The 19,035-nt window shown below is 42.9% G+C and overlaps 1 protein-coding gene across 1 annotated transcript in view; it reads right to left on the minus strand.

Annotated features, from left to right (window-relative positions):
- Window positions 1-4,596: 4,596 nt before the first annotated feature.
- CENPK (centromere protein K) overlaps window positions 4,597-19,035 on the minus strand; it is a 50,130-nt gene continuing 35,691 nt past the window's right edge. The window contains exons 10-11 of the mRNA XM_077816936.1: window positions 13,971-14,024; window positions 4,597-5,181 (exon numbers count right to left, since the gene is read on the minus strand). Of these exons, the coding sequence (XP_077673062.1) occupies window positions 5,023-5,181; window positions 13,971-14,024 (213 nt within the window). The 3' untranslated portion in view covers window positions 4,597-5,022. The remainder of the gene's footprint in view (window positions 5,182-13,970; window positions 14,025-19,035) is intronic.

The raw sequence follows: 19,035 nt of genomic DNA on the forward strand, positions 1-19,035 counted from the left end.
TGCTAGCGAAAGAGGTGACCTTACAACTTTGTATCAGACAATCAATCAGCTAACAGGAAAACTTTTAGCAGTACTGGAGGTCCTATTAAAGATGCAAATTGAAAGATACTTGGTACAGAAGAACAAAGGAAAAGGTGGGCAGAACATTTTCAGTCTGTTTTAAAACAGACCAAGCACAAGTGAACTATTAGAAATACGTGATGAAGATCTACCATCAGACCTGGATATTGATTTAAGAGCTATTACAATCGTCAAATCAACTATATATATATATATTATATATATATATATATATATATATATAAAAAAACCACCTATCTGAAATGTGCATCCCAAGCAAGGGGAAAAAACTGGTAGGGAAAGACTCCAGACCCAACTGGATGAATAACTAACTCAAACATGTTATGAGGAGTAAGTAGAGAACCTATAGGGAATGGTAAAGGGGGTTTATCAGCAAAGAAACCTAAATCATGGAGGTTGGAAAATGTAGGAATAAAGTGAGAATTGCTGAATTAGCTCTTGCCAAGGAAATTAAAATAAGAAGAGGTTCTGTATTTATATAAATAAAAAGAGAATAAGGAAGGATGAGGTTGGAGCCACTATGCAGTGCAGATGAGAAGAGTACAGATAATCTATATATGGTCCAAAAACTAAATTAATACTTTGCCTCAGTTTTCAGTAAGAATGATAATAGGGAACATAAGGCATGAAGGCAGTACAGCTGATGGTAATGACTGTCTAGAAATGAAAATTAGCACATATAAAGTAGGCGGACGACTATTCAAAATGCTTTTCTCTGCCCATCAGCATCACCTTTGGTCTTGCTTGGGTTCAGCTGCAGCCAGCTGCTGTTCATCCAGGAGCTGATCTCACCCACCCATTGGGCCAAGTTGGTGGTAGTGGTGTGGCTGTATATTTTGAAGGATAAGTAGAGCTGTGTGTCAACTGCTTATTGCTGGCACTTGACTCCATGTGATCTGAACAGTTCACCTAGTACTTGCTCTTATGCTGAAAAGGACCAGAGAGAAAATTGATCCTTGTGAATTCTAAATTAACTGCAATCACTCACAAAAAGTCCTGAGGATAACTGAACAAAAGCCTTGGCTCAATACACAGTAGTGCTAACCGGCTCCCCTCTCCCATAGTTTGTTAGGATGTATAAAGGATGGGACAGAAAACTATACTGAAGTTTTAATGCCATTGTATAAATTGATGGCAATACATGTGAAATACTATATTCAGTTCTGTCCAAGTCATAAAAAAAAGCTCTAAATTCAAGGGAGATAGATTGCAGGTATTTTCATATACAATTCTCTTACATTCCAATCGTAATTTAAGAAGCTACAGGAGCAAACCATGAAAATAGCCTCTCTAGCTTCCTCCCATAATTACTGGGACATGTGGTTTGTTTCTCTAAGCCAGCAAAATACTTTTTGTATTACTTAAAAAGCATGGAGGTTATATCATATAGTGCTAAAAACCCTGATAAACTGAAATCTGGTTAACCAAAAGGCAGGTTATATCTCCCAATGTTACACATGTTGCAGGCCTGCAGGCATGGAACTTCAGGCTTCAATTCCAGATCAGCCACAGGCTTCCTGTGTAACCTTGTGCAAGTCATTTAATATCTACTCAGGCACGACTGTGATCAGGGGTACACTTAAGAAAATTAGGATCAGACAGGCATGGTTATCCAGAAGACTTCTCACTGGATTAATGGATTCCCTGTGCCAGATATAAATTACAAACTGTCAAAAAACACAGAAATTAAGTATTACAAGGCTTGCTAAATTAATTGTGAAAAGTGTAGACAATATAAAGTGCAGTGTTATTAACAGAAGTTGTACACTGCATTAAGGGGCTCATTTTAGGAGAAAAATCAGTCATAGAGTTTAAGACCAGAAGGGTCCTTAGATCATTTAGCCCAATGGTCCCCAAACTTTTCAGGGTCACACCCCTCCTTGCCCCTATCCACGCCCCCTCTACTGCGCTCGCCAGGAGTGGGGCTGTGGCTCCAAGGGTGAGGGGTCCGAGGCTGGGGCGGGAGCGGAGCTGCAGCTGGGCCGCAGTGAGGGCCAGCAGTGGTGTAAAGAGAGATTTTGCTTTGAATGTTCTGAGATACCTTGCAGCATATTTATAGAGGCTTGCAGAAAAACCTCAGAGGTGGTTTAAAAACACTGTAAAACTTACTTCTCCTAATTAACATAATTAAGGTGGTGACAGTATCAGGACACTTTGATTTGCATAAAACAGTAATTAGTTCTAAGATTAAGGCTTTAAATAAGTAGAAATTAATGATAGTTTAAATTAGAAAAATCCAACATAGCAGACCAAAATGGCAGAGATGGTGATAACGTAGTTTAAATTTAGAGTGAAAAATTCCATCTTCAAAAGGAGGAGCTTTGCTTTGCTAAAGATGGTCAGAGGGAAGAGCCCTACCCAAGATGGCACCAGAGGGAGAAGCTTAGCTTTCTAAAGATAGCATCATAGGGGAGGAGCTCTGTATCTAAAAATAGGATGACGTCAGGGGAGGAGCTAGAAGAGCTAGAAACTGATTGGTAGAGATGAGCTGACCTTGAGAAAGCAACCACAATATAAGGCCAACAGCTAGCATGAATGTAATGGGTTTGAGGCTTTGTGGAAGAACAGAAGCTACCTGAGGAGAAAGACAGATAGTTCCGGAAAAAGCAGCTGGCTGGAAAAGCAGCAGAACTCGAAAGGTTACCACGGCAGCGGCTTTCATAGTAGCTCAATCAAGCAGCTACCTGGAGGAGCAGCAGCAACCGAACCTTCTAGAAGGCAGCAGCTTTAAGGATGCTACGCCACCGGAAGATAACTACCTGTAAAGGCAACCACCAGCAGTTCCGAAACACACAGCCACGGTGACCTTCAGAAATAACAGCAACCACCATCTCCAGCACTGAGACAGAGCAGAAGGACCTCAGACGAGTCAGAGGGATTTTGGTGGGAGAGTGTAGGTCTAATTTTATGATTATTTTTTTTTAAAGAGTGCTTGGGGGTGTCTGTTAATAAAGTTGGATGCCCACTCCTGAATGAGATCTTCCCTACTCATCCTGTGACCTCTTGGCCAGTGCTCACAGGACGTTAAATATTAAATGCTAAATGTTTAGTGTTAAATGTTAAGGTTAGTGTTAAGTAAATTTTTTTTCAAATCTGTGACATACTGGTTTCTTAGATGTGCATACAGAGCCTGCGTATACTGCATTGTATTAAGTATGGTATTAGATTGTAACATTAAGACTAAAGCCTTTGTGTATGCAGGATCTTTATATGCTTATTACATTGGAACTACTGTATTCTCGGTATGTGTTAGATATTTTATGCAGTCTGTCTCTTATCTTGCTGGGTTGCTTTATTGTACAATTCTTAAATGTAATTTGATTGGGTTTTATTAAATCCTATGCATCTTTTCTTCCTTTATTAAACTTACTAATTTTTTTTATTTCTTTTAAATAAATAATTCTTATGTTGTTGAAGAATTTCTGCTTGTGTGTGTGTCAATCCTTGAGTGGAAGACTCTATCCGTATCCTTTCAGGGGTTAGCAAGACTAGCTTGCCCTGGGGAGCCCTCTGCAGATCGGAGACAAGTCCCCTGATAACACCCTGGTAATTCCTTTAAGGCGGCCCACAACCTTGTTACCCTCTTGTTAAATTAGAAGTGCTATTGTAGGATAATTTAATTGGCGTCTAAAATTTAGGGTAGCAGTGGCTAAGCATGTAGTTGCGGGCCCAGCTGCCAGCCCCCACTGCAACCTCTGATCCCTCCCCCAGCCTCGGCCCCTGGCTGGGGCCCTGTTCCCAGCCTGGGGCCAAGGCTGGGGACTGGGTCAGGTGTGGTGCCAGGAGCTGGGGGCAGTGCCAGAGCAGAGTTGGGGGCAGGGCTCCGTCTCTGCCCCCCCCATGTGGGCTGGCCCAGGCCCACCACACACCCCTTAACATTTCTTTGCGCCCCACAATTTGTGGACCTCTAATCAAGTTTGACCTCCTGTACATCTCAGCCCACCACCAACACCCGCACACACAACCCTCCCACCCACCCACAGTTGCATGATGGGCAATTTTCAACTCTTTCAGCATAAGAAGACCTATAGATTCTCTTGAATGTTTATCTCAAACCCAACACTGTTTTCTGCCATTGGTCATAAGGCATCCTGAATGCAACAAATGTGAAAAGTTATTTTTCCATTTTTTAAAAACATTCAGACTGCTAATCTTCAAATCTACAAACTGAACTGAGATAGTTCAAGCCTAGTACAGAAGTGTAGCATAAATGTTAAAAGGAAGTAAGAGGATTGGAGCCATACAGCGGCTTTGTCTACACTACAGATCTTACAGTGGCACAACTGTGCCGCTGCACTGCTGTAACATCTCCTGTGTAGCTCCTCTATGCCAACAGAACAGAGCTCTCCCATAATTAAACTACAGCTAACAAGTGATGGTAGTTCACTCCGGCACTTTTGTCAGTCAGGGGTGTTTTTTTGGTGTTTTTTTGTTTTTTTAACACACCCGACCAACAAAAGTGCTAGTGTAGACAAAGCCTGAGGGAGTGTTGCATAAGAAAACAAACATGCCATATGCAAAGCATTATTTCTTTTAATTAATCAACAAAAAACAAACTACTTTAATTATTTTGTCTACATACAATAGTCCTTTAACTTGAATTTGAGTCTTATCTAAGCCATCTGAACAAGCACTACCTAATTTCACAGTACAGTAACACACATCATAAAGTCAACAACTAATGGGATGAATGGCTATCATCATTTGAAGTTAAAAGAAAGTTTTGTCATGTCACAAGCTTCATAAGTAACTGCACTTAAAACAGGTATGGTTTGTCAAAAAATACTGTCCAAGCAGAAAAGATTAACACCCAGAGTTATGATAAAATATCAAATTATATATATATAAAAAATACACACATACACCCACACCTCTATATTTTTAAAGTATGAGTACTGATTCAACACATTTCTTCTTTTTTAAATAGTCACAAAGGTGCCTTTACTGATGAAAGGCTTCTAAGCGTATTCTGCTTGGATCCTCTGCATGTCTCAGTGCAATTCCATACCGCAGCAGCAGTTCAACATAAGGTGGCCAGAAGGAATCACTGATTGTCAAATATGGTTCATGTGGTGTACTCATTAATCTGTTTATAAGACGCTGGAAGATCAAGAGAATGAGATTCAAAATATGCATAAAACAGGTTGATTTTTATCTATTGTTAATCAAGGAAAGGTGAGCACACTGATGTCATAAGAATTGCTTACCTAAAAGATACAAAGCCTGTTCCAAATTATTCATTAAAGAACGTTTAATTGATTTTTTTAAGTATGAAATTGTTGAATATTAAATTTAAGTTGATTCTCTTCCCTTATGTAACAATATTCTAATTTTCCCCCAATAAATCAAAAGCGTATATTGGATTTTAGGTATGTATATAGTTATGCAAGCCATTCAGTCAAAAAGATAATGGAATGTAACTGCAATTTATTTAGTTTTTAAAATAAAAGCACACAAAGACAATGTAGCAATTTAAGATTTAGTGTCTGTTTAACAGGCTTGCAAAGTTGAGAGAGAAAGTTAGGCAAACCTTTATTTTAGACATTTTCTGTTTTTCATACCCACCAACAGATACGACCTCGCTCACATTTCACTGCAATATAACTCTCCAAATGACCTCTTTTGCCAACAAGGGCTCCTTCTCCCTCGCCTTTCTTCAGACTTAAAACAATGGAATTTCCATTCTCTATGAGCCAAGAAACTGCTTTCCGAGTCCCAAAAGGTTCTACTTTTGGCAGTCAGTTCCCCTTTTACAGTCATCTTCTATTTACTTTTAACCTTAACTACTAATTTTACTCAAGATACATATCTTTTCATATCTTTAATGCTTTGTTTCCTCGCTATCTATTCCACTTGCTTGTCTTGAGCAAGTGAATCAATGTATTAATCAACTTCCTTCTCCCGAGGCAAGATAAGTACCCTCAAACAATTCCATCTTTTTCTCCCCTCCTTGACCTAGACTTGGCATTTGACTCCATTGTCTGCAATCTGATCATCAGCCTGGTGTCTCTGTTCCTGTTCTTAGAGCCCATATATTTGTAAATCTGCCTACTGCCATCTTCACAATATTGTCTGTGAACACCGCTGCCTTGACAGCCATGTGAGCCCAAATCCTACCCATGCTTTCATCTCTACTCACCTTAGCTACTGCAACTCCCTTCTCTATGGCTTCTACATGTTCTAGCTCTCCAGACTTTAGCATATTCAGAATGCTTCTGCCTGCCTTCTTCCCAACACAAAGAAACATAATAATCTTCATCTCCAAATACCCTCATTGGTGACTCATTCATTTTATATTCAGATCAGAATTGCCTTCCTTCTTTCAAAACACTCTATTGATTTGCTCCAGCCTATCTACCAAAATGTTTGCTCTGTACTTCCCTGCCCCATATCTTCTGTTCATTTCTCACAATATTAATTCATGATCTTTCATAAACCGTTGCTGGCGAGACTTCTCAGCAACACCCATATTCTGAAATAACCTTTGCCATCACATTCTCTCTCTACTGCTTTTATTTAAATTATTTATACTTGTTTTTGTACCATAAGCATCATGTTATTTTTAAAAATAACTTAAGAAAAAGAACTAATTCTTAGTTTTACGTGAGTGGGAATCATTGCTGAAGAGATTTGAAGGAGGAATGTTACACTGTGCATAGAAACATTCAACATCCCTAGAGTATGAAGCAGCACAAGAAAACTTACTGAGGCACTTCTGATAAAGTTTACACAGGGAATTTAAGGGAACAGGAACTAGCAGATTACATGTTCCTACAGGGGGAGTAATGGAACATGTAAACAGGAGTGTATGCAAAGTTGCTATACAAAATGAAGTTAAATCCAAAGATTAAATATAATGTAACACTTATAGGAGTGTCTAAGAATGGCTGCCACAGTGGACTGGGGGTTATAACTAATTTTTATTTTTTTAATTTATACCTATTCTTTGCCACGGTAATTTATGTGATTCCAATTAAGTAGTCATCACTATTGGTATTGTATCTCTATAGTGGAAAATATATACAGTAAGAAACAGTTACTTACTGTAAATGTGGTTCTTCGAGATGTGATGCAGACATGGATGCAGACTGTATTTCACTTAGCCGTGTGCATGCCCAGGACACCGGAGCTGCAGAAACTTGCAAAGCAGTACCTGGAGATAGGTGGCACTCATGCCTTATAGCTGCCACCCCTCCTCCAGCTACATTGGGGGTACCACCTCAACCCTCCCTCAGTTCCTTCACACAGAATGCCCAGAATCAAGACTCCGGTGCAGAGGGGACAGAGGGTGGGTCGTGGAATACACATTTGCATCACATCTAGAAGAGCCACATTTACAGCCAGTAACCATTTCTTTTTCTTTGAGTAAATGCAGCTGTGTATTCCATTTAGGTGACTCACAAGCAGGAGACAAGGCTCGGAGTCTATCTAAACCAGGACTGCAGGACCGTTCTATCAAGGCATGACTCAACCCTGGAAAATGCGGTTATGGTGTAATGGTTCGCAAACGTATGCAGCAACAACCATGTAGCAGCCATGCAAATGTCCAATACGGAAACGTCACTCAGGAATGCTATGAACGTTGCTTGCACTCTTGTAGAATGCGCTCACACCCACTGAGGGGGAGTAGCTGAAGCTGTTTCATATGCAGTCTTGATGCATGATGTTATCTATTTGGAGATCATCTGTGAAGAGACTGCTTGACCCTTCATGAAATCTGCACATTTCACAAACCAACGAGGTTAAGCACAAACTGGTTTAGGCCTGTACAGATAAAAGGCTAGACATAGCCTGACATCTAAAAGGTAGGGAGACACTGCTCCTCCAGAGTTGAATGCTGCTTAGGAAAGAATGCAGGTAAATATACCACCTGGTTCAAATGAAACTGAAAAACCCTTCAGACGAAAAATTTGGATGCAGTCGTAAAGCCACTTTGTCTTTGGAGAATTGTATATAAAAGGAGGTTCTTCCATCAGAGCCTGCAACTCTCACACACTCCTTGAAGATGTTATTGCTACCAGGAATGCAGTTTTCTGACACAAAAGCAGGAAGGGACAATATGTCAAGAGCTTGAACAGAAGTTCAATTAAGGCCGCTAGGACCATGTTAAGATCCCATAGAGGAACCAGTTCTTGGTTTGGGGGGGGGGGGGGGGAGATGTAGAAAAAGAAGCCCTTTTAAGTATCTTGCTATCATGGTATTGGTGAAGCCCGATCTTCCCTGAAAGGGGGATGAAATGTCAACATCACTGCCAGATGAACTTTCAATTAACTAAATGTAAGCCCCAATGACTAAAAGGTGCAGCAGATACTCCAAAATGTCCTGGATAGAGGCCAGCATTGGCTGGATTCCACAAGCTAATGACCACACTGAAAATTGCTTCCATTTCACCACATAGGCCATTCTGGTGGAGGATTTTCTACTGTTAAGGAGGAGGAGTTGGACAGCCACTGAACATCACACTTCCTCCTCATTCAGCCATGCAGCAGCCATGTCATGAGATGAAGGGAGCTGAGCTCAGGATGCAAGGTGAAGCTTTGGTTCTGACTGAGCAAGTCGGGATGGGGAGGAAGCAGTATGGAAGGCTGAACAGATACTGAGAAGAGGTAGTAGAACCAGCACTGTCTTGGCCACACCAGGGAAACAAGAATAAGCTTGGGCCAATCCACCTTAAACTTGAGAATGACCTGAGGTATCAGCATCAAGGGAAAAGCACAGAGAAGAGACGACTGCCAGCTGAGGAGGAAAGCGTTGGACAATGAACCAGGACCGAGACCCCGTCAAGAGCAAAAGGGACAGCATTTCTTGTTGTCCCTTGTAGCAAACAGGTTGATCATTGGGATGCCTCAGGCTCTGAAGATAACCCAGAGGACACTTATGTTCAGACCACTCATGACTCAGAGAAAAATACTTGTGAGATGGTCCGTGAGAGGATTCTTAACCTCAGGTAAGTGAACGGCTATTGGAGTAATGTTCTCCTTAATGTAGAACTACCACAGCCTGATTGCCTCTAGGAAAAGTAAGCTGTAGTGTGCTCCCTTTTTGTTCATTCACATAATATATCAAGGTGGTATTGTCGTAAGTATGTGAACCACTGAGTCTCTGACAAAGTCTCAGAAAGTGTGACCTGCCTTGTAAATGGCTCGAAGCTCCAACACGTTGATATGGGGTGATGTCTCCTGCTCCAACCACAGTCCCTGTACTTTTAGTAACCCCAGGTGCAACCCCCCAGCCCATCAGGTGAGGGCTGGATGAAGGGAATTCCTTGGCAAATGTTCTCTGGATGCATCCACCACTGCAAGGAAGAAGTTGAGGAAGTGGAGGAAGATGAACCAGTTGGTCTGGATGATGAAGAGTAGGATGGGTAGACCGCCTGGAGCCACATTTGAAGGGGGCGAAAGCGCAAGTTTTCAAACTGAATCACCTGTGTGGAAGCGGACAAATGACCCAAGACCCTCAGACATGTCCAAACTGTCGTGGAAGCCTGAGACTGCAGACTGATGCAAAGATGGCGAACTGTCTGAAAAAAGTAGGTCAGCAGAAACACTTTCAATGTCATGGAATCTAGCAGAGCCGAAGTGAACTTAATTTTTTGAGTGAGAGACATGATTAAACTTCCCTATGTTGAGGATAAGACCCAGACGGTTGAGCAAGCTTAGTGTGGTGCTGACGTGAGCATGAACTTCCTCTCTGGATCTGTCCCTCATAACCAGTCATCCCTTCCTCTTGGGATACACCGTAACTACAGCCATGCATTTGGTAAAGTCCTGAGGGGGAAGGAGAAGAGAGGCCTAATGGAAGCATTGCATACTGAAAGTGGCATTCCACCATGAAAAACAGAAAGAACTTTCTGTAGTTCGGCAAAATCCGCACATGGAAGTAGGCATCCTGAAGGTCCAAAGAAGCAAACCAGTCATTCTGAGACAATGTAGGGAGAATGGTCAATAGAGTGGCCATTCGGAACTCATGTACCTGATATATTTGTTGAGGTCATGAAGGTCAAGGGTGGGTCTTACACCTGCCTTGGTTTTGGGTATCAGGAAGTACTGGGAGTAAAAGCTATGACCTGATGTTCCCGCAGAACCTCCTCCACTGCTCCCAAAACCAGCAGAGAGCAGACCTGTTTGAGGAGCAGTATCTCATGAGAGAAGTCCCTGAAGTGGAGGTGTGGAGAGGAACTGGATGGCATAACCTGATCTGATGGTGCTTAGGAAAGCAGGCCAGCCTGTCCCCAAACTGGGGAGGATGAGTGGGGGGAAGCAACCGCTGAAACAGTGCTCTGGAACAAGGAATGAAAATGGGTACTGGGAGGGCATGTGGACTGGATGAATCCAGAGCCCAACTGCTTTCTGCTGAGTGATCTATCCCTCTTTCTGGGGTAGTCCCATTGCCAAGGAGGAGGAACAGGCTGGCCAAATGTATGCTGTAGACGATACTGCTGCTGCTGTTGAATGCCATATTGGTGCCTTTACACTTCCGGCATGTACACCCCCCCAGGACTGAAGGACTGCAGCATCTTGTCAGTTTTGTCACAGAACAGCATTTGGCGGTCAAAGAGCAAATATTCAGGGGCTTGCTGGACATCAGGGGCAATGCCCGAACTCTGCAGCCAGGAAGCCCTCCTCTTGGTGACTGCAGAGGCTGGCCGAGGTGTCCGTGAGGTCTAGTTAAGACGTCCAGCAGCCCTCAGCCACAAATGCCAGAAATTCCTCACGCAAGACCTTGTGCAGCTCGTCTGTGTACTTTGACATAGCTGTCCAGTTGACAAAAATCGTTCTTGGACAGCAAGGCTTGCTGGTCAGCAATTTGCATCTCTAAAGAAGAAAAGGTGTAAATCTTCCTGTCTATGAGGGCCAATTATTTAGAGTCCCTATCCTTGTTATCTACATAAACCTGCCCTGTCTGCCGCTGTGGTTCACTGCAGTTGCAACTAGGGAATTTGGGACCAGATGAGAATGAAACACCTCAAATTCCCATACAGGAATGAAATGGAGCTTTTCTATGTACTTAGCCCCAGGCAATATTAAAGCTGGCATGCTCCGCAGTGCCTTAGCCAGTTCAAGAGCCCATAATTGATAAGTATGGTGACTCTCCAAGGGGCAGATGGCAGGGAGCGAGTAACTGATCTGACTCGTCCATCACCCAGAACGAGCCAGGAAGTGGCGCTGCCAATGGAAGCGGTACCGTTGGTACTGAGCACACTGGTGCCAGAAATGGTTTTAATCCGTCATCAGTGATACTGGAGTGTCTGACAGTACCAACACTGAGCGGTGAAAGCTGCCATGGAAGCAATCATGGTGCCGACTGCTGTGGTGCTGAGGCGATTCCTGGTACCAAGATCCCCTGTACCAATCCTGGCATAGGACCTGCTTCCATAACCTGTGGAAAGGGAACACTGAGGTGCAGTGCTGACAGACCCAAGGGTTCAGCAGCTTGTTCAATCGATGGGGCTATAGATAATGCAGACATGGCAAACTCCTGGGCGAAAGGAAAGGTTGGAACCTAAAGGCAGACGAGATCTGTTGCTACCTGGTATGCTGCTGATGTAGAAACAGTCAGTGCCAGTATCTCCCTCTTCGGTATCGGACTCAACGGGTGCTTGGTGGCCAGAACAAGAGTCAACAGTAAAGGTTTTCTAACATTCCTACTCAGTACCAGGGAAGAGTTAGAGGTATCCGTGCCATCTTACATACTGGAACCAACTTTGTGCCAGTTCCTGCTTTTCCTGGAGAAGGTAGAAGAATCACCCTGAGACTTGGAGTGGTTTTGATTGGTCTTATGCAACCTTCTCCTTGGCAGAGTAGACAGGGAACAGCTCTTCTGTTTCTTTGGTGAGGTACCTGCTCCAGAACGTGAAACGGCAACACTCTTGGAACCCAAGGGCGATCTCCGACTTGATGAGGGCTGCAGTACCGAAGCAGGTCGCATGGCCTGTTCCAGCAGTTGCTGTTTCCGAAGAAGGTCCCGAGCCACTTGAGTCCATTTCTGGAATGATCTGCAGATCACACAATCCTCTTTAAAATGGGCCTCGCTGAGGCAGAGCAAAAACACCGCATGTGGGGCTCACTCCTCCTCACAAAGGACAATGTTTAAACTCCAGTAAGAGCATCACCAAGGAAAACAAATTAACACAACTAACACTAACATAACTAACATATTGAGAGGTTGTGAGGTTAAGACCACACAGAGCTCTGACTCCAGTCATGGATGATAAGAAGGGACTAAGGGACGATTGGGGCAGCGCCGCCTCGTGAAGTCAGGAGAGGTGCTATGGCCACGAGGTGTGAGCACCACATCTCTATGGATACTGGTAGGCAAGTTTCTCCCTCTCTGGTGCACTGGGCGCGCACACACCTAAGTGAAATACATGGCTGCGTCTACTCAAAGAAGCAGCTTTATATAGTGGCCACATAAATGAAAAGCAATACATTGATAATTTTAAAAGATAAAGTAAACATGGATGAATTGTGGAAACCTGGATGGGAATGGATATATTATTTGGTCCCAAATTCTGAATGGGAATAGCTTATATTTACACAAACAATAAACCCTAAATTGTGATCACAAAAGCAAAATGTGCCCCGCTTTGCATTTGTCTCTAAGAAACTATTCTCTAACACAACAGTTCTGAAATTTAACAGGCACTGAAACTAGCACTAAATGGCTCAACAAAAACATAAAACGAAGATCAGTGGAACTCGAAGTTTAGGCTAAGTTAATGAAAATTAAAAACAAGTCTGAAGTCTGAATGTCTGGAACTAGTTTATTCTTTCAAACAGAAATCAGACACCTGGGTGTTTTAGTACTTTGCAGGTGTTTAAAATTAGTGAAGAGAATATGAAGAGTAATTTTAAGGTATAAATTTTTTGAAATTATATTTCCACAGGGCTTAATAACTCATTTGGCAACTTTAATTTCTGATTTGCTTTCAAGCCCTACCTAATTTGGCATTAAAAGGCACGCTGAGATACTTGAGGCATGTAACATGAAGTTGAAGTTAATGACATTAAGTACAAAAACTCACAGTCTGCACTTTCAAGTAAAGCATAACAATGTCATAGTGACCGGATTTTAGCATCTAAACACCAGAATGTTATAATTCCGCAGGCCTTCCCTCAGAACAACTGCTGTTCTTCATGGAGGTCTCACACACACAGACCCCTATAAAAAAGCCCTGTATTCCCAAATACTAAGTTTAGGATAGAGAAGGTGCCATCATCCAAACAACCTTTTTAGCTCTATCATATTTATGCCTTGCAAATTCATAATTTATTTGGGTTTTTACAAATTATAATAGAAGCGTCCATTCAGTAATCTGAGCATCCTTGTCAATTAAAAAAAAAAAAAACACAAAAAACTTAAAAACAGACCTATCAAATAACCCAACAATATGAATATATTAGAAATTTATTGACTTGTTGCTGCATTATATTTCAGAACTGTGTACATGCAAATAGTACAAAATATAAAAGTTAAACATTTTAAATTCAGGTTTTTTAACCAAACCAGTTTAATATTATTTTCTACTGTGAACTATTAAGTTAAGAGTTATAAAACCTGATTTAAAAATTAGTGAATTTAAGAATGACTTAAGTTTGACTTTGTATCTTAAAATTAGAAGTTTAAAAGCCTATAATTTTCCGATTCAAATTGTAGGATCAGTTTGCTAAATTATTCTTACATTTTAAAAGAGTTTAGTACCAGACAGTTACTTAGGGTGCTCCGGGGATTAAAAGAGGAACCCAGTAAGATTTTTTTTTAACACAGTTTCTATTATCTTAGTTATTTTAATTGTATTTTCACACACTATCATTCATTTTGCTTATAGACCATTGCTGGTTTTGATCATTGTAAGGAAAAAAATGACATCACACACAAAACCATTTTACCTCTAAAATTTCATGTAACGTTACCAGTTGTACAGTTGGTTCTTCAGCTGGACTCTACAAAAGCAGAAAAAAAATGTTAATTAACAAAGAAAAATCTCATTGCAAATAATTCAGAGTAATGAACAGACTGATGTTTTTTACTTTAAAAATGTTGAGTCGTCATATTACAAAAGTTAAATATTTTAATTGTATATTCAGCAACAAGTTCAATGTAAACTCCAAACAAATTCAATGTTTCTCTTAAACTAAGTTGAAAATAAGATATTTAATATTACATCAGTCAAGAATGGGATTCACATTTTATTAATTCAAACATATTATTATTAAACATGAATGGGAGTATAAAGTACTCATTCTGTGTCTAAGATTGGTAAGAAAAATCACAAGATCAATGCCTTTAAATAAATTTTCTAAAGTTCTGGACAAAGAGATGTAAACATGTGATTATTGCAAAAATATTGTAATCTTGTTTTAAGAGTTCAGCCCACAGTGCCTTAATGTTTGCTCTTAATTTATATTGCAATTTAGTATTTTTTGGTTTAAGCCTCTAGAGGTTAACCAAATACGTTTTCCATGTTCAAGAAGCAAAATTCAGTTTTGCCATAGGATTTTCTTTAAATGTTTTCCTTTTTTAATGTTTAATGTTATGGTTTGAAACTGTTATAATATGTAACATAGAGCTAGTTCATGAGTCTTACAAGTTAAAAGATGGTCAGGATTTATTATAAACCCCAACTTTGGAGTGGAGGAAGAACTAGGTAATTTATAAAAATTGACATAGGGCCAAATCCTGCCTCCTTCCTCCATGACTGTAGAGGGTCCCCTGACAGCAGCACTTCTGAGGCTCAGCTGCACCAGAGACCATGTTTGGAAAGGGCCACAAAGGAGTGCACACACCTCCCATTGTGCTACAGAGCCCTCCTCCATGGGATCTCCTTGCACTACGGGAGCAGGGGACGTGGAGACTATATTAGTCTAAGGGCTACAGTAGCATCCATGGAGTGGTTCTAAAGACACTCTACAACCTTCGGCGATTTTTTTCTTCCCGCTCCCCTGCCCAGCATCTCGCTATTTGGGCTGGGCACTGGATTTAACATTTGCCATTAAGGATAGAATTGGCATATGGAGTATCAGCATGGGAGATAATTTAAACTATTATACAAAAAGAAATTATTAGTTTGCTACTTTTGAGTCCTAAGGATGTTAGCTCAAACATTACTTTTAAAGAAGTTTTTATACTTGCAAAATTAAAAAAAACCCAACAGATGAGACTTTATTTTTGGTAAACCAATGGTGTTAAATGTTTACAGTTTCTTAAATTAGGTTCCCATTCTGTGGTGTGACAAATTTAACCGGCATCATAAATTCCATCACTTTTAAGCAAGATGGCTATCACCACATGGAAAAAAGAATACTTTTTCCTTCCAACAAGTACAATTTACATATAAAATATTTCTTGTAACATAAACTTTCAGACTGCTTTGTGTGACAAAAAGGGTGCATCTTTCTTTTAAGCCTGGAGACTTATCCTGCATTTTCAATTTAATTCTCATGCCCTGCCCATACGAAGACCCCAATCTTGAATCACATGCTTCAACATTAGCAGAGATGCTAACCTTGCACTTAGACCAGGGGTGGGAAAACTATAGCTCGGGGGCTGCATCCAGCCTTCCAGACGTTTTAATCTGGCCCTCGAGCTCCTCCCGGGGAGCAGGGTCCGGGGTTGCCCCACTTCAGCGCTCCAGCCAGGGAGCGGGGTCAAGTCTTGCCCCACTCTGGGAGGCTCCCGGAAGCAGCGGGCATGTCCCTCCTCTGGCTCCTATGGATAGGGGCAGCCAGGGGGCTCCGCACGCTGCCCCCGCAGCTCCCATTGGCCAGGAACCGTGGTCAATGGGAGCTGCAGAGATGGCGCCTGCAGACAGGGCAGCGCACAGAGCCGCTTGGATGCGCAGGAACTGGAGGGGGGAGATGCTGCTGCTTCTGGGAGCTGCTTGAGATAAGCGCTGCCTGGAGCCTGCATCCCTGACCCCCTCCCATGCCCCAACACCCTGCCCCAGCCCTGACTCCCCTCCCACCCTCCAAATCCCTCTGTCTCAGCCGGGAGCACCCTCCCACACCCTGAACTCCTCATTTCTGGCCCCACACCAGAGCCCGCACCTTAACCCTTAATTTTGTGAACATTCATTGCCCACCATACAATTTCCATATCCAGATGTGGCCCTCGGGCCAAAAAGTTTGCCCACCTCTGACTTAGACTTTTATGGATGTTTATGAAAAAAAATTAAGGAGGTTGCTTGAAGCGGTCTCAAGTGCCAAATTTGCAAAGCCAAATACAGATAGGGTGTCTCAGGTAGGACCACGAAAGCTTGTAGTGCATTTTAGGTGCACTTCTGTGCATGTTAGAGTAATAACAGTGGTACAAGCTGAAGTAACTTTTAGTAACATCAACAGCCATGGTCAGGTCTGACCACAATATTAGCTATATCCTCGCTCCTTTGCAAGCATTTCTAAAACCATTCCATGTTTCATTTTGCCATATTTGGCTCATTTTGTCAGTGGGGCTTGGGGTGCTGGATTCACTGCACAAGCCACAGGACGTGTGTTGCACTCCAGCTGCCCCCATACACCCTGCTGGACTTTGTTACTGTGCTCTAGGTACCTGGAGTGCAAGAGCAAGGGCACACAGAACAGTTAGAATGCAATACGCAGCCTGTGGCTTGCTTGGTTGCAGTGTGCCAACCCATTCAAAATGTCCACAGCTTGCCTCCTATCCGAAAGACCCTCACTCTGCAGTCTGTGCATGTGCCATGGGGCAGGAATGCCCTCAGAAATTTCTCTCATGGTATGCTGTGAGGGAGTCATCCTGCCCCCAGGGGACGGTGGGACACTGGATGCTAAAGTGGAGTTGCTGGCTGGGCTGAAAGAAGGATTAGGTGGGTTTCAGAAAACTGGGAAAGGGACTTGTTAGCGTGGAGTTGGGGGAATAAGAGAGATAGGAATGAAGGGGGCTGTTTGGTGGGGTTGGGGATAAAAGGAGAGTAGCTGCCCAGTGTCAGCTGGCTCAGGGAGACAAGGCATCAATACCAGGTATTGGCAGTGCTGGACAGGCGACGATTACTGACTGGTGCTGCAGGCAACTGCTTGCAATGTCACATACCCAGAGGTGCCCATCCAGCCCCAGGTACTGGCAGTCAAGCTGAGGGAGAAGTTGCAGGGATGCCAGCATGTCATCCCTGCCACATGCTGCTTGTGCTCTCAGCTGAGCTCTGTGCTCCCTGCGGCGGTTGGTTACACAGCAGCCACTTTTTGGGCTCCTGGCAGACACACTGGTTTGGGATGGTTTCCTCCTGCCAGGAGAGCTCACCCATGCAACTGAGGAGCTACCCTGCAAGCCTCTCCCAGCCTGACTGACAAAATGGTGGCACATGACTGCACAGGGGTGCTGGCAGTGAAGAAGAACACCCCTGCAGATGCAGCACTGTGTTCATCAGACCCAAATGGTGAATGACACGCAACACATACATAATCTTCCTAATTTTTCGATATATTTGCAAAATTCGTAGATTTACATCTGATTTGATAATTTTGTAATCACATTAAAAATTGGGAGAATTATTAAAAATTAGGGAGAGCTGGCAGCTCTGCATTAGGCATGCAAGAGATCTCTCTGAAATCAATGGGATTAGTCATGCTTAAAAAGTTAAGCATATGCTTAAGGGTTTGACAGATTGGTTCGTTTCATAGGCCCCAGTTGCTGACAATGGTTGTCAATAATGGATCCCTCTGAACCAATGTGGAAAATGGTTTAACTACTAATGCAGACAAGTACAAAGTATTTGAATTACTATTAAATTAAGGTTACAGCAATAACATGGCTGAAAGCAGCTGTGTCTCTTTTTCACTAGCAGTTCAACAATTCCCGAAACTGGTTCTGGGAACCCGATGCTGAACAGACAAGGCCCAAGTGTCCTCAAGAGCCCAAATGATAAACTTTTTTCCCTCCCAGTTTTTGTAGCTATTCTTTTAAACAGTAATAGTAAAGTATTTGATTTTACTATGGACTTTGATTTTATTATTTAAAATTCTCCTTGACTGCCTATTTTCCCTAAAGTTTAAAGATGACTGTTAGCTCAGTTTCCCTGAGTAGGAAGTTGAGGGTTCATATTCTAAACTATTCTCTGTAACACTTACTTTTGTGCCAACAATATTGCTGCACAATTAAAATTTGCCTTTGAAGAAAAATATTAAAATATCCAGATGGGAGCAGGGTAGACTAATTAAGAACTTGTTTCACTAAGCCCCCATACCAGCCCTCTATGATATAACCAAACTTTGAAAGGTATCACTTAGATCAGAGGTGGGCACAGTATGGCCCGTGGGCCACATCCGGCATGCAGGACCATCCTGCCTGGCCCTTGAGCTCCCAGCTTCGGAGGCTAGCCCCCGGCCCCTCATCTGCTGTCTCCCCTTCCCTGCAGCCATGCGGGCAGTGCAGCTTGCGCCTGCTCACCTCCCAGGCTTTCCAATAAGCCAGTCCTGCCGCTCTGAGTGGCATGGTAAGGGGGCGGGGAACAGGGGGGTTGAATAAGGGGCAGGAGGTCCTGGGGGACAGGGAGCAGTTGGATGGGGCGGAGGTTCTGGGTGGGGGGACACGGTCAGGGGATGGGGAGCAGAGGGGGGTTGGATGGAGCGAAGGTTTGGGGGGGAGCGGTCAGGAGACAGGGAGTGGTTTGATAGGCGTGGGAGTCCCGGGGAGCCTGTCAGGGGGCGGAGTCCCGGGTGGGGGGCATTAGGGTTGGGTCAGGGGACAAGGAGTGGGGTGGGGGTTTAAAGAGACACAGCCTTCCCTACCTGGCCCTCCATACAGTTTTGCAACCCTGATGTGGCTCTTGGGCCAAAAAGTTTGCCCACCCCGACTTAGATAATAAGAACAGTTGTAGGAAGTGACCTGGACATTAAGGTCAGAAGTGACCATCATGATCATCTAGTCTGACCTCCTGCACATTGTAAGCCACAGAACCTCACCCACCCACTCCTGTAATAGACTCATAACCTCTGGCCGAGT

Source organism: Eretmochelys imbricata, chromosome 5 (assembly GCF_965152235.1).
Source record: "Eretmochelys imbricata isolate rEreImb1 chromosome 5, rEreImb1.hap1, whole genome shotgun sequence".
NCBI lineage: Eukaryota > Metazoa > Chordata > Testudines > Cheloniidae > Eretmochelys > Eretmochelys imbricata.